Source organism: Pleurodeles waltl, chromosome 7, assembly GCF_031143425.1.
Source record: "Pleurodeles waltl isolate 20211129_DDA chromosome 7, aPleWal1.hap1.20221129, whole genome shotgun sequence".
Classification (NCBI taxonomy): domain Eukaryota; kingdom Metazoa; phylum Chordata; class Amphibia; order Caudata; family Salamandridae; genus Pleurodeles; species Pleurodeles waltl.
In genome coordinates, this window is record NC_090446.1 from 907970367 (window position 1) to 907986539 (window position 16173).

The following is a 16173-nucleotide window of genomic DNA, read 5'->3' on the forward strand; positions in this document are numbered from 1 at the left end:
CAGCAAATATTTTCTTTGCTTTCACTGTGTATATACATTAACTTAATTGTCCTTTATAACACGTTTCATTCTTCGTATTTATCGCCCTTTCTGTCTGTCTCTACTCGTGCACCAATGACCCACTGCAATATTACACAAGTTTCAGGGCATTATTGCCAGGGCTGATATTGGCATCCAGGTGAATGAATCGAGCATCCCCTAACTTAGTCCGATGAGAGACCGGATGCTTCTGTCTGAATCCGCCCAGGCGGAGTTTTTTTCTTCCGAAAAGAGCAGGGGTCACAGGATAAGATAGGGATACCAGGTATTAAACAGCACCAGAACATCACTGAGATTAGTGTGTGACAAATGAGACTGAAGATCTGCAGATTCTATGAATTGTTTTATTTAAACGTAGGTGCATCTCAAACTAGAAAACATCTGTGACACATTTCTCTCCTCTTTTTTTTTTTTAACCCCGGAGGAAATTAGATCACCAAAAGTAGTAGAGGGCACCTGATTGGCAGCTTCACGCGCCACCCTGGCAGAACACCTGCAGCACAGAGGGGTCTTCCGAGAGTAGTCCCACCCGGGCGGAACGCAAGCCCCCGCCTCCTGGCGGTATTTCAAGGCCTCTGTCCCAGCAGGCTTCGCGCTCCTTTTGGCACGATGGCGTCTACAGGGACTGTGGTGGTTTTAGCGTGCTTATTGGTGTGTTTCGTTTGGGGGGCTCTGGAGGATCCACAGGCCGAGGGTACGTCCGGAGGCACCCCTTCGGTGAGCTGTGGGCTTCATGGGATGAATGTCACTTTCCCTCTTGGCAGTTTCAGTCCCCCATTTTCAGCGTTTATGGAAGGTGAGTCAGTTTCAGTTTAACAGTCCTGACATTAGACGTTTCTTGTTTATGCACGAAGCTTCCTTCTGCTGGAAACGTTTTCGTGCAGCATCGCATCACTCAATGCGTTCGTCCACTTTTCTTTTGCGCGTGTAGTTTACTGCTTTGTTGCTGTCCGGTCCTCCCGTGCCTAGCTGTTCCTGGTCAGGTTTTATTGTTTTCCTTGCGGCCTTTTTAGGCTTTTTTCTAGAGTGCTAGGGGATTAAAAAAAAAAATGGCTCGTGCAATTTAGTTATGCAAAGATCACGGAAACTTAACCTCTGTCTGTAAACGTTAATTGTAGTATTGCGTTTTTTTTTTTGTTCTTTTTTTTTTTTTTTTAAGAGGGCGGCACTCATTGCGAGCTTTATTCACATGAGTTGAGCATAGCTAGCAGGAGCTGAACAAATAATACAACTCGGGTGGTGTGTGTTTTTTGCAAACGTAAAACTGATGCCACACACTGCGGCAGGCGGAGTACAACCCCGGCCCCCTCTACAGCTAAATTGTAGAGTCCTGCGATGAAGATAACGGTTCTGCCTCTTTCCTTCCCGCAGATAAGAACGGCCTGTATCGCCCTCTCAGGAATGACCCTGCCTGTAGGACTTGGGTCAGTCAGCAGCCAGATGGGTCTGTGGTCATTGGTGCGGACTACGCGGGGTGTGCTATGGCTGAAGAGGTGAGACGCTGCGCTACATGTGTATCCACGTGCCCTGTACTTGGATGGAGGATTCCTTCACTGGTATCATGTTCTTCCACCGGGATGCATTAGAGTCCAAGACCTGTGGATGGAAAACCCACAGGTTCCTGGTCAAATTGAGTTCCCTAAATATTAAGGGAATCGTATGACTATATTTCACACTTATGTAACACGGTACTACTCATGTCCCGTGTAGCTGTGCTTCACAGAAAGAGCAACATGGCTCCCCGAAACTGTAGCAATCTGATTTGCTTAAAAAAAGTTACACTAATGCTACACTCTGCACCAGGAAAGTTTTGTATACAAGTAAAGTAGGATACAGAAGGCGAGGTAGGTGAAGGCTAACGTAAGAGGTGTCAACTTTAAAGAACGATGGAATCTAATCCATGATGGGAATTAGAAGATGTGGTAGAGGGGAATAAACGGAGTGAGGTGGGAATGACCACACCACAGGAAGTGGTCGGTTAGGATACAATTTGCAAAGCGGGGACCAAGGTAAACGGGAAGGGGGGGTTCTTTGGAGGAGGATAAAGGCAGAGTAGAAGGTTTAGGTCAAAAGTTTAAACGGGTAGGTTAAATTTGTGTGGAGTTGGTTATGTGCTCTTAAAGTAGAGAAGGTGCAGGGCAGCTCAACAAAAAAAATTGCATGAAGCTACTATAGTGCTAGAAATCAGAGCTAGGAGAGGGCTGGGCACCCTGGTGGACTTGTAGTTGTATGTTGTGACATAACCACCGTTTGGGTGAGCAGAGTAGACTTAAGGTTGGGGGTGGAGGGGAAAGCTTCTTTGAGAGTTTGAGACTGTAAGAGTAACAGTATTTTGTTTGCATTTCAATGATCTGGAGGCAATGATTTTTCTCAAGTGTTTTGAAGCATTTGAAGTGGAGACGTTGATAGTGGCCTTCAGGGCAACAATTGTGATTACAATTTAGATTTTTAGGTTGTTTTGGCAAAATCCGAACTTTGGTATTTTATCCATGTATTGCCTGAGGAAGTTACAGGGTTTGCAAAGGCAGCTTTCCACAAAGCAGACGTACGTATGTATGTGTGTGTGTATGTGTATATATATATATATATATATATATATATATTGTATTTATTTTTTGTGTTGGCAAATAGATGGACCGACAGGACTGTTTTGTCTTGGTTCATTGTCACAAAGGACTGTTCTGTCTTGGATTCATATTTACCAACAGTGTATTCTGGAAGTTGTAGTTCGGATTCATTTATTAATTAGTCCAACTGAATTAACATGTCTAGTCTGTGCAAGGCAAGTGATTTGGTGATGGGTAACTTTGCATATTACCTCTGAGTTAATAGGCTTCTACAATTTGCTTAGCCCTCCTTTTCTCCAAAAGGAGAATACTCACCACCTGGCTGTGCTGCTGCTAAAATGGTAGGATATCTTAATCTTGTCACCCTGTGGGCTTATCGTGGTCATGCTTCCTTCAAACACCACCTTAAAGAGGGGTCTCAACCACTGAGCAGATGTTTGGGATATCTTCTCTTCCCGTGTGGGCATCTGAAATGTGGGGTTGGAAACACTGCAGCTGACTTCATATCTCATGTCTATCTGCTTCGGTGACCAATAATAGATTGTTGACTGGTTGTCCTACACATGACTCTTAACAGGATGGAGAATATACGATGAGTGTAGATGTGGAATACCTTCCTGGAAAAAGGACCTTCAAGCATCTTAAATGTACATTGTTTTCTGGTAAGTTGGAGTTCATAATTTCAGTCCATGCTGCTGAACAGTGTGGCAAAGCAGAGTATAGTTTGGAGAAGGAGCCCTAACTTTATTTTTGTTGTTACCTCCGTGTTCTTACAGCCATGGATGCTCCAGGATCCGATGTCTGTGCTGCAGTCATTCCCAGAGACCGAATTCCTTGTGGCCCTGTCACCCAGGCTGCCTGCATTGGGAGTGGTTGCTGTTATAATGCCATAGATCCTGCCGTGCCTTGCTATTTTGCAAGCCCAGGTAGGTGCCTTTGCATGGTTGCCTTCATCATATGATAGTCTTCTGGTTGTCTAACTTTAGGGACTTAACTTGGCTCCCTTGGGACAAGAGTTGTGACGGCACAGTAAGTTATCTTGCTCCGTGTTTCTGTGTCCTGCTTTCTGTGCAGCTGAAGTCTTGCGTCTGGAGATGTTGCAATTGCACTAATTTTAATTGTACCACGCGTTCGTATTGTACTCTTCTAGTGCAGTGAGTGACTTGTGCCTTTTTGAAGTTGTCATTAAATGTAGGTGGCCGGTATGGATTCCGAGGGCAGTGGCAAAAGCAGTGCCAGACAGACTAGTCTATTAACATACAATTTTGGGCTTTGAATTAGTTTGGGAATTATCCACAAATCTGATGCCAGGACTTCTGTTTCAACATTGAACACCTCGTGCTATAAACTGATCAGAGTTCCGTGGTTTTGAGAGCAAAGTGGCTTCCTAAATGATATGTAGTGAACACGTTTGTCACGACCCCAGAATGCAATTTGAAATCTAGCCCTCACTATATGGGTTGGAACGGATTTCAGTGCTTGCACCATAGTCCTGAGCAGCAATGAGGGCTCGTGTAGTAGGGTCTCTTGGGCTGAGTGTAAATGGAGCTTGGTGCCCCAGTCTCACATGGAAGGATCTCGGCTGTCATGGGGAACCAGTTCTACTCGGTTGCAGTCGCTGTCCATCCCTTAATCTACGTTCCTCTCGCCAAGCAGGCGCTGAATCTTTGGCCTCAGCTGCTCCTTCAGAGTACTGGTTAAAACACGGGTGATGTTGTTTGTGTGCGTGGTTTCTCTTCTTCCCTCCCCCCCCCCCCCCCCCCCCCCACACACACAAAAAAACAAGATACTCTTAGACCTTCCTTCTAGGCTAAGCTGCCGCCATTTTTCTCTACACGCTGTGGCGTCCGTGCATTCACGCCATGTAAGGCAACTCTTGCGGTTTAGCCAATGTAGTATTGGAAAGTGGTTTTCAGTGACTTGTACCCAAGGTGTATTCCGATTGGGTGGAGAAGAATCTTCCCACATCCTTGCGAAGTTGGCATTGCGATGGCTACTTCGTTGTCAAGTAGACTGAAACTGTTTCTAGCTCCCTGAGGAAGTCTTTCTGGATTTTTTTTTTTTTTTAAAACTTTTCTAGGGAGGGTGGGTTTGGCCCTAGAGGCTCGCTGACCAAATTGTGCTATAGTGTAAATTAAAATGCTTTAGAAGTGCAGTACTCCTTACAGTGTATTCATCTTTGCTTTTTCTCCTTTTTGTAGGACTTTTTTCAGCCGGCATTATTTCCTAAGCATTAAAGTTTCATTCCTCTTTAGATTGTAGGCTATATGCATTTGAGGTTTGTTTCCCTCCATTGTTTCAAATGGGACTGGCCTAGTTATTCCGTTTAGCACGGGATCTTTTTATGCAGTGGCTTTCCTAGTCATTTTGTTGTGCAGCAGATTTCATTTTTGAAACTTGTACTGCAGGCTCTACTTCAAGTTCTTATCCAGACTTTCTGGCAAATTTGAAAACTGGTCTGTAGCCCCTTAACTAGGCAACTGATCATCTGGGAGAATTTCATGGAGTTTGGGTTTCAGGGAGGGATGGGGATTAGCAAATCTCTGCAACAAAGGTGCACTAGAGGATAGTCTTCTTTTACCTTCTGTCTTGTTTCTCTGGTGTTTAGTGACTGCCCAGTGCTCGCCTGATGGCAAAGCCACCATTGCAATCTCTGCTGCGGCAACTGTGCCTCCTCTAAACCTGGGCACTGTGCGTCTTGTCACGGTGAGCAGCAGCTGCCAGGGCTTGAGTGTAAACACGAATGGAGCCTTCTTGGTGTACAGTTTCCCGTTGTCCTGTGGGAGCAGTTATCAGGTGAGGACTGACTAGCTCTGTGTGGCTGTAAATTGTACTGGAGTGTCTTCAGGTGTGCTGTGTACCCCTTCCCCCCCCCCCCCCCCCCCAATCGAGTTGTCAGCATTATATTAAATCTGTAACGTCTCATTGCTGCTGGGGAATCGGGTGGTGGAGGGAGGAGTGACTTATCTGTGTATGTTCAAAGTGTTGTGCTCATCCTATATGGTTGCAATTTATAAAGCCTGGTGCCAGACTTAATCATTACTTTGACAGGTATCAGGGTGGACATGTGGCTGTTTGTTGCATAATCAAACTGATGCTCTCACTTTCAGGCTATGGCATGCATTCGCAAACAGTACATTAACTTGGCACTCATTTACATAGCTTGATCAAGCAAGTGGTTCCTCTTAAGTATGCTGCAATGAACGCTTGGGGGAGGGAGGTGTTTCTGTTTCTTCTCTTTCTCCCCCCCCCCCCCCCCCTCCTTCCCCCACCTACATAACATGGTACCTTATCACTCTATTCAGGTTGCTGGTCGCACAGTGTATGAGAACCGTCTGGAGTCAACACAAGAAATTTTAAGCTGGAGCGGGTCCTCGATCACAAGGGACAGCACGTTTGGGTAAGGGGATGCTGCCCATGCCACAGTGATCACACTGGAGACTGTCTTTTGATGCTAGGTTGAACTGGGACTGCAGAATGGCGTGGCAGTCTGCTTGCTGATATTGTAGCCTCGTCACAGATCGTAGCAATGCATTATCCTTTCCAGGCCAACTTTGTACAATGGAAAGTGCAGAAATTGACATTGGGTCTATGGTATTTGTGATCTCTAAATGAAACTTATAGATGAATGATCATTCTCCATTAGTTGCTGGCTATCAGCAGTTAAATTAATGGCCACTGCCTCGCTGAGTGAAATGCCTATTGTCATACCTACGGTCAAAAGAAAGACCCATCACTCAAATTGATGTTTGCTATTAAAAAAAATAATAATAATTGGTTAAGTCACCAACGTGTATGGTAAATTCCCTCCTTTATTTGATCTCGCATTCGCAGCAAAGACCTATGGGATAATCATGCATAGTGTCTAACTTATGAGTGGTCTGCACTTACGGATTCACCTTCACTGTTTTACGAAATGTAACTTACGATTGTGTCATTAACAATCGTCAGCATGATGGACACACTGACAACATCTTTGGATTAAGTGCTACTCTTCCATAGCATCACTTGACATAGACACCTAAAGGCTTATGCATAAGCCTTCCTGAGCAGCAACTAGCAAAACCGGAGGTAATGTTTTCAGTCCCCTCTAGGTGGTGGCATCATACCCCCCTCTCCTGAACCAAGGCAAATCACATTACCCAGCCAGATGCTGGTGACCTTCAAAAGGACTAACCCCGTCATAACTTTTCTAAGTTAGTGCTGTGTAACTGCAGAGCTCATGGTGTTAGTGTACAGACTTTTCATAACTTCACTTGAACTCGAAATTTCAAGAGGTTTTGCTCTCAAACTTTGACTTTTTATGCGTAGACATGGTTACAAGTTAAAATAACTTGTAAGCCCATATGGCCCCTGCTGGAAAGCCAGTGCTTCAGAGATTTTCAGACCAAGGGGTTGGAAGTGCATATGCAAGGATCATACCTACAATGGCATACCTCTAGAATCACCTTTTTGTGGCTATGCTGGTAATTCTTTCTCTTTCGTAGGTTGACTGTACGTTGCACATTCTCAAGCAGTAGCAGCTTCATCCCACTGCAAGTTGAAGTTCTGACACTGCCACCACCACTTCCAGTGAGCAGTCCCGGCCCCCTTGTCCTTGAAATGAGGATTGCTAAAGGTAAGGCAGTGTAGTAACTTCACTAATGCCACTACCATTCTTCAGAGAATCACCTAAGTAAGGAATGTCTGTTTGCGGTGTATCTCCAAACTAACGAAGTGGTGAACTTGCCTCAGGCCTTCCCTTAGCCCTGGATTAGATGGGTAGAGATGGCTTGCTTGCAGCTATCTCTGGGGTGGTGATACAAAGATTGAGTAAGATCAGTATTTTTATTTTTCATCGTAGTTTAGTTTCCATTGATGGCTTTGATCAGTCATTAAAGGGTTTGGACCAGGTGCGATGTTAAAGATCAAAGGCAAATTAAGAGACGTTATGATTGATAGTAAATCTTGCCAACGAACACCAGTTAGTACCTGTAATACTATTAGTCTAATCAAAAGGACGACTAGCTATCCTATATGGCCAAATAGTGACTTCCTGCAAATCTGTTGGTAGTGCTGTGATAGCTGGTGTGTTGGGATAGAAATTTCCCCTGCATGGCTCTGCAGAGTCTGCTGCTGTCGTGTACGTGTCCTAGTATTCCCTTTTGTGAAGGTAAAATTTAAATGTTTTGAAAGAAGGTGAAGGTCTAGATTTTTGCACCCAAGGAGCCTGTAGCAGAATAACCATTTGCTTCAGTATTTGTGGGTGCAGAGTTTCTTCACTACTTTTCTCGTTGCCTTGCCTTGCATACGAGCAATTCAGTAAGTTGTCCACAACCTGCATCTGTTTCACAAAATCAGAATGGACTTTGTGGAAATGGGACAAGAAGAAGCAAGTGTGTAAGATTATGCATAGGTTTTGTGGATGCTCCCAAAATTCAGTGGTGGTCCCAGGGGCTGACTCGCCAGGCATGTGGGTGAGATGCCTTGTGGTGCTTATTCTGTGTGTGTGTGTGTTTTTTTTTTTTTTTTTTTTTTTTTTTGGGGGGGGGGGGGGCTTCACACCAGTGATGGCTGAAAAGATTGCTGCATGCCAATTTTTTTTATTTTTTTTTAGTAGTTTTAAACTTCATTAGATTTCCAAGACATCACATTTATGCATAATAAAAGGCACAGGATAGTTGAATAACATTCACAGCAATTTGCAAATAGCCTATATTAAGTGATTCACTGTAAAAAGCTAGACAGGATTAAAATCACGTCATATAAGCTAAAAAGGGACCAGGCCCACTAAAAAAATAAAATGTACCAAGTCACTGCCCATGTAACACCCCGGATAAAAAGCAGATGGTGGGTGATTATGTTTAGCAAGTGGAAAAAGAAGTGAGCCTCACTTGCTTAAAATTAAAAGGCAGAAGTGGGCGCAGAAACTTGCAGAAGGCTCCTCCATTTTGGGCATGTCATGACCATGTGAAAGGTAGCGGAGAGAAACATCATGAGGACATGCCAGAAGGTCCGTGACTTAATACCAAGACCCTTTAGGCAACAAGAGTTGGTGGAACAAGTTACATCTAAAATAGGTAAGTAACCTGCAGTGGGAATCAGATATCCAAGGTCACATAGGGCTCCTTTCCAGGAATAGTTTTCACCATAACAAAATGGTGCATAATGTGTGCTTGTAAAGGGCTGTGGCTTCTCATTCTGCAGCCCCCCTTACGGGCTCTGGTTCTACAAAAAGCTCAGGGAGGTTAGAGTACATCTAATGTATGATAGCCAAAGAATATGAGACATACCTTCAAGAGCCAGGCAGTCACATAAGGTGAGCATGGTTAAGAGACTGGTCCTTTAGCCAAATGGACAGCCATTGTAACTGGGTGCAGTCTATTCAGGTCAGAGGTACCCCAGACCCACTTCCTTTGGAAGCACCTCCGAGGGACTTTGAGAAGGCCTTTCAAGGAGGCATTGTCAACTATTGGAAGCAGAGGTGGCTAAATTGGCAGCTGTATTATGTTGCAGCTACATCAAGCAAGAGTCCATTCAGTGATGCAGGAGCACACTGCTCACTTTCTCTCCATATGGCTCTTATTTCCAGTTTCTGCAGTAGTCTGCGCCGCCTGAATGGCTGGCAGGCTCCTTGCCTCTTTTCAGGCAGGTCAGTCTTGAGTTTCAGGACAGGAAGACTGCTGATGTACATTAGGTGATCATCACCCCCCCCCCCCTCCCCCTTCCCATAAGATGGCTGTTGGGCAGACACCAACTCTGGTGACACAATCTCCTCTGAGTGCACCTGAATAGGTCAGGGATTTGTAGAATGGAATCAATGGGCCTGAGGGCACTCATAAATGGCTGGTCACAATACCAGATTCTCAAAACATGTGCCTCCCAGCCATATACTAAACCCATGAAGGGAGTAAACCTTTGCAAGCATAAGATGTGTTCTACAGGTATAGTACCTCAATCGTGTCCAGGGATAAGCCGAAGATTTTGCTGTCATGATATTTATGCTGAGAGGGGGGTGGAAGAGACACAACAAATCAAAGCGGGATGCGTTGCTTGGGGCAGTGGAACAGGACTGTACACCATGCAAGGGTCATTCCTGTCATAGCTTGTATTATGAAATTTGGGTTTGATAATTCGTTAGACTAATTCATCCCGTCCAGAGTAAGGTGGCTCATTCATAATATGTTGAAATCATGACTGGTTCACATCGCTTTATCTCCTTTTGCGGTTAAAGTACTGTTGGGTTACAACCTAAACTGTCTGGGGGCAAACTGATGTGGAGGAATGAGAGTTAACTACAGAGAGCTAAAGTGTTTTAGATATTGGCGGGCTTTCTCTTTCAGGAAGTTGTCGAACCAAATAGATTAGCGTGTGGTTTTTTAACATTTTATTACCTTCTGAAGGTTTAGAGGACCTATTTTCTATGGGGCAGCTTCCACCATTAGCTGCCATGTTAGTATGACAGTATGTCTGGTCCAAATTGTGAGTGATGTCTACTTGGTAGACAAAAGCACATCCCATAACTCAAGATGTTTTGGTCACAACACAAACCTTGGACTCAAATAGCCCCTCACTTCAATAACTTGTGGGTAATATGTTACTATACTATTGGTTAATGCTTAACTTTTCAAGTTCCCTTAGTAACCTGCTTAACCTCACCATTTCCAGATCAAACCTATAACTCCTACTATGGTATCTGGGAGTACCCTGTGCTGAAGATCCTTCAGGAGCCAGTCTTTGTAGAGGTGCGGATCCTCCAGAGAACTGACCCCAGCTTGGTGCTGGTTCTGAATGAGTGCTGGGCCACACAATCAAGCAATCCTATGCAGCAGCCACAGTGGCCAATTCTGATTGGTGGGTGAGTGATTTTTGTTCTTTTGGTTTGAGTAAAGCGCCTTTGTGATGAACACTTCTAAGCACGTTCTTCACCTTGAGCACTTTGCAAATGGCAGGCAGGATTCACCGCTTGCTCCCCAGGTAGCAATCCTCAGTCATGTCTAACAGAGGAATCTTTGTAAATTGTTCAGCATGGCTATGTTCTGCCCTTTCTTTTTGCCCTGCCAAACATTAACCCCACATTAGAATTTCAGAAGAGTACCTGCCTTCCTTCTGCAGAAGGTGCTAGTGTTAATCTCAAATGCTATTGAAAGGCAACCAGACTAGTAAAGAGGTGGCTACACATTTCCTTGTAGCCAAAAGACTAAGTCTCTGGCATAGTTATACCCTTTATACACTTTCATTAAAGGCCAAATTCAAAATGTTTACACTGGGCAGATCCTGCCTACCCCTTGGAAACAATGCTGTTCTCTGACCCATAGGACTTGTATTTTCATACACACTGCTGCTGTCCCACAGACATTACCTGTGGTTCTGGGTAGCCAAGGAAAATCATTTGCTGTGGCTGGAGTCTAAGCTGCCCCTTTTGCACTTGTAAAAAGTCACTGGCATCTCTGAAGGCTGGGCATACCAGTTGTTTCTACTCAACATCTGTATTTTTTGAGTTCCTGGCCACTGGTCTTGCTCTGAAGGCCTTCCTGCAATCTGTAGAGGGGAAGCAGGTTCCCTGACAATACCACTGCCCTGTGTTGCAATATCATATGGCAGAGTGGGATTGTGTGTCCTGTGAGGCTCTACCTTTAGTGTTGACGTGGCAGGGCATTTCCCCTTTCTTCCCCCCCCTCCCCAACCCACATCTGGCCAGGTCCCTGAATGCCAGAACAGACCAATTGAACAAGCTTGTGGCAAATCATGAAGTGTAGCCTAGGTGACATAGGGCTTCCAACATTGGGCAGAACGTTGTATACATGTTTACACCACTGACATACAATGTTGAAAGTTGAGCTTAAGCAACCCTTCATGAGATGCATTATGGGTGACCTGCAACACTGGACTCTTATACACCTCCCTGGAGTCTGACCAGATTTAGACTGAACTGGCTTAAGTCATCCCAGTGCCTTTGTATTGGGTTAAGAATGCTACCTGAAACTGCTTGGCATGTGTCTTCTGTCTGGGTAGCATACCCCTGCGTGTTTCTGGTGTAGGAGCAGGACAAGCCCCCCTCCTAAATCTGTGCACTCAGATGCAACTGTACAATCTCCACACATGTAGCATTAGACTGACCTCCCTGAGGTAGCCTGTCCTTTAAACCAAAGCAGTTATTTTACAAAATCCATGTATGTTTGGTGCTAGGGTAAACTTCATGAGATTGTTCCCTTATGAGCAAAGCTATCAGGCATACTCCTCTTTAACCTAGCAAGGCCTTGCAGCAGGCACTGTTAATGGATTGTTGGCCTTTTCCGCTTGTCTACCTTTACCAGACCAACCATCCTTGTTTCTTACCTGATGTGTTGAAAATGTATTAAATGTTTGATGCCTCAATGGAACCTTGACTTGATCTTGACATTTCTCTTATATGCCATTCAAACTGATGCACAGTTGCTTGCAGCAATTTCTGAATTTGAAGACCATCTTCCTCATAGTGATTAAATGAGCTTGCCTGGAGTCCACTCTAGGCACCTTTACTGCTATTTGCTGTACCACTCTTTCACAGACATGTTGGCGCTGAGGACTCTGGCAGCAGTCTTGATGAGAAGTCCTGACTCATTGTCAAATGACATGTCACCCTTCCTGCAGTCTTTGTTCTGCTTGAAAGAGATGGCTCAATTGGCAAGTCCCCAAAGGGGCTCAAAGTTGATTGTAATAAGGAGCACTGTTAGTTGGCTTTTTGAGACATTATGTGGGGGCAAAGATGTATCTGCAGAAGAGGATTTCCCCCACCCCCCCCTCAAAATTGAGATGGATAGTCCTCTGCATCAATATTTGCTGCACGCTGGCCAAGAAGCAGCTCCTGGAAGGTCTGAGAACCTGTTCCACTAGGGCTAAGAATTCTACCAATGTGTTGGCTCATGGAGTTCACACCAATGACCTTCACTATTTTGCGAAGTGGACTTCAGTCCATGTGGTCACAAAGCACTATTGCCTTGATTACTGGGTCTGACTAAAACTGCTCTCCTTGGTCCAGCAGGAATTTCTGGTCTGATTCCACTCAGGCACTCCACCTGGGGTACTGTTTTTGATATCTGTTTTAAGGCGAATCTCTGGTCTGAAGTATCAATCATTTTAATTGACTTTTGATAATGCATTTTGGTTGATATTCTAACTGTAGATTTATCACGCTCCCACCTCACCTTTCTGTGAAGGTGTTAAATGTGTAAAATCTCCAGTTCCTGGGTTGGCAAAGGACATTGGTACTAACTATATGTGCACTCTGCTTCTGAGGGTGAAGAAAGGGAATTGGAAAACTGTCAGCGGGCAGGAATGACACCCAGGCAGCTCTGGTACCTCACTTTAGGTTGGGGGTGGGACAGAGCCACACAGTACTACTTTAGCTTGCAGGAGCATTTCTGAAGTATGCAGATCAGTCTACCTCCTGGGGAGTATTAAGGTGAGGAATCTGATTAATGTGCCCTGAAGTGTTAGTGGGTAAAGGTCATTTGTTCCTCTAACTCTGGTCTCATGGCTTTTTGGTGTGATTCAGGTGCCCCTTTCAAGGAGACAATTACAAGACCCAGTTGATCCCCATTACTGCTGCGGGATTGCAGTTTCCATTGCAGTACAATCGCTTTGCAGTCAGTACTTTCACCTTTGTGGACAATGCTCAGCGGAACATCCATGGACAGGTGAGTTTGAAAGTGTTACAGTGCTGTGTGTCTTAGTCTGCCCTTGTAACTAGTATATTCCAAGCCTACTAAAATTGCATTCATTTTTTGGGGGTTCCTAACCCCCCCCTTTTCAAAGGGGGTTACTAGACCATATTTTAGCTACTGCTTTTGTGTGAAGGCCTTCGTTTCTCCTGGCTCTTTAAAATATGGGCTTGTGTTTTTGTATATCTAGTAACTTCACTAGTGAAATTGTAGATAGCATGAAAAGGTCAGAGCAAAGGTGTGGGCAAACACAATAGTTGGTGTGCTTTTTTCCTTAAATGCTCTTCAGTCATAGAAAGATCCTTGTGATGCCTTTGTTGCAGATGAATAAACAGGTTGTAACAGTCCTTCCCTGCATGGAATTCAGTGTTGCTGGAGGTCATGTTCACTTTTCTCTACTTTACTACACCTACTTCATGTGGGGTGATTAGCCCTGGTCCAGGGAAGGACTCTGGTATTTCTCTGCCCCAACTCTCTACTAGTTTCTCATAATTGCATATGTTCTCTCAGTGAACATAAGGTAAAGTGATCCACTGAATAACGAAATTTATCTTTTGAGCTGCTACTGTGTCCAGACGCAAGGGGAGGCCTTTGTCAGTGCTTGTACTCTTGGTGCATACTGTTGTAGGGTAAATTTGAGGTTTTTCTTTGATTATAGGTCTACTTCCACTGTAGCGCTTCAGTGTGCGTCCCTTCTGTGCTTGGATCTTGCTCAACTGTTTGCCCATCAAGAAGTAAGTCCTGCTTCAATAATCCCTCATCCTTTTGGTGCCTTCCCTTAAAGACTACTTCTGTATGGTGCTTTACTGCCCTGCCTTACAGTGGCAAGGGACTGTCTGCTTGAATACATGCGCACCAGCATCATGGAGAGGAGGTTGGAGCACATAACTTGTAGTTGCTTGGAATTCTACAATGAAGAAAAGCTGCCCCCAAACACTTCCTTGTAGAAATGGTACTGAAAAATAAAACGGTGACTAATGGTGTTGACTAGGGAGTTTTCTCTAGCTTTTACTGTGGGAAATAAAATGGGCATGGCTAAAGTTGATCATGGTGTTTTCCTTTTCTCCCCCCCCCCCCCCCAACCCCAAGAAACCTAATTTAGGAGTTCAGTATCCTGACATATCTACTCCATTCTTGCTTGTTCTGAATTTCCCAGCCTGCAATGTCTGAAATACTGCATGTTATTGGGGCTCAGGAATGGTTTGGAGGTGTAAAAATACAGGTACTTTCTAGTTCTGGGTGCAATATGACCCACAATCTTAATTCCCAACTCCTCTGCAGAGAGGAGAGATGTTTCTCTTTCAGACAGCAGGCCTCTGAACCTAGTGACTGCTGCAGGACCAATCTATTTTGCTACTGAAGAGGAGGATGGATTGCTGATTCTGGAAGGTATGGGATGCAGGAGGTAAACTCCGAGTTTACACGGCTAGTAGCCCCTTACATTTTAGGCTTTGATCCTTATTCATGCTAGAACAGAATGCCAACCAGTTAATTCTTTGGGCTACTGCAGTAAAAACAGCATCTAAGACCGCTGTGAGTATAAATGTCCTTATCGGGCGATAAGGGATGAAATAGCTGCAGTTTCAATCTACACTGGAGGAAAGTAGTTTTTAATTTTTTTTTGTAAAGGGAGATGTGGCTTTTTATGGCTCTTCTATATAAACCTGTCCTTGTTTAAGAAACTTTTGTGTGTAAACTACTCTCTCGTACTGCAACCCCCAGCGACCAACTAGTTATCAAACGGATTTGAGGAACTATGACATTCATGAAAGTGACAAACTTGGAACATGATCTTAATTGGTCTGGTTGTAGTCTTAATCAGATTTCTGGTCAGACTTGTTGCCTAGAATGTGCTCACCTTTGTCAAAGGAGAGCAGTTGTTTGGACAACAGCTCACCCTTTAAACCCAATCTAGCAGACTGGTTGTCTGCTATTTCCTGTCTGCCTCACCCATTGGTATGATAACCTTTTTGTGTGCTGGACCTGCTGTAGAGCAGGTGCTTATCTGTAACCAGCCTTGGTGTTTCTGATCAGTAACCTACAGTTGCCCTTACTGAAATGAACCCTTGCAATGTCTCTAGCTCCAGTTCAGTTTAAAAACTAGGTTGGTAAATATCCTTTGGACTGCAAGGGTGTGGGTAATGAGTAGGTTTCAGCAAGCTTAAGTAACTACACTATTTCTTTCTCCTCCCCTTCTCTTGTCTCAACAGGCTCTCGCAGTTCCAGGCCCTCTTCAGCTTTGATGCCCTCTTGGACCATTGGAGCCTTTGTTGCTGTCGGACTCCTTACTGTGGTGATGTTTGCATTTGGACTGTGGAACTATCATCGTGTTCGGGAAAGTAAAATGGTGGCTGTAAACACATAACTATTGTACACTGTATGGCTACAAAATAAAGAAAATATAAACATAGTGGGAATTGAATGAGTTTGAAACAGTGCAGTGAGATTTGACACAATATACCATGGGCTTGAGGTTGCTGGTACTTTTGTAGGCCTACCTTGTCATTGCAGGACTGTCAGTTGTGAATGGACTCAACTACGCGTTGATGCTGTAGATGACTAGGCAGCTTTATTTTTTTAAACTAACTTTGTCAACAACCAAACTGCACATGGTCATCAAGTCCTTTCTTTTCTCCAGTCTGGTTTGAACATATGTCTTGGCTTCATCTTTCAACTTTCTGTGGCTCAAAATCTGTCTTCCTTTTCAACTGTATCTCAGTTGTGCATTCCTATTTAAGTGTTGTTTTTGAATTATTGCACGAGGCACTGACTGCACCCTCTGGGGACACACTGTCTCTGGCCTACCTCATTACACGGCACTGACCGTTACGGTAAGCTGCTGGAACAAACTCTATTTTCTTTCTGTCCTCTCTGCCATGGAACAA

The 16173-nt window shown here is 44.4% G+C and overlaps 1 protein-coding gene across 1 annotated transcript; it reads left to right on the plus strand.

Moving 5' to 3' along the window:
- Nucleotides 1-621: 621 nt before the first annotated feature.
- On the plus strand, nt 622-15698 carry LOC138245705 (zona pellucida sperm-binding protein 4-like). Its single transcript, XM_069199540.1, has 12 exons — nt 622-835; nt 1411-1532; nt 3184-3268; nt 3383-3532; nt 5215-5402; nt 5912-6006; nt 7094-7224; nt 10254-10443; nt 13123-13264; nt 13947-14022; nt 14570-14677; nt 15499-15698. The coding sequence occupies exons 1-12, from the start codon at nt 649-651 to the stop codon at nt 15651-15653; spliced, it is 1629 nt and encodes a 542-aa protein (XP_069055641.1). The 5' UTR covers nt 622-648; the 3' UTR covers nt 15654-15698.
- The last annotated feature ends 475 nt before the right edge of the window (nt 15699-16173 follow it).

Coding starts and splice junctions, on each gene's coding strand:
- LOC138245705 (XM_069199540.1), top strand. CDS start 649: ATGGCGTCTACAGGGACTGTGGTGGTTTTAGCGTGCTTATTGGTGTGT. Junction 3,533..5,214: donor TTGCTATTTTGCAAGCCCAG/GTAGGTGCCTTT, acceptor TCTGGTGTTTAG/TGACTGCCCAGTGCTCGCCT. Junction 10,444..13,122: donor TGGCCAATTCTGATTGGTGG/GTGAGTGATTTT, acceptor GGTGTGATTCAG/GTGCCCCTTTCAAGGAGACA.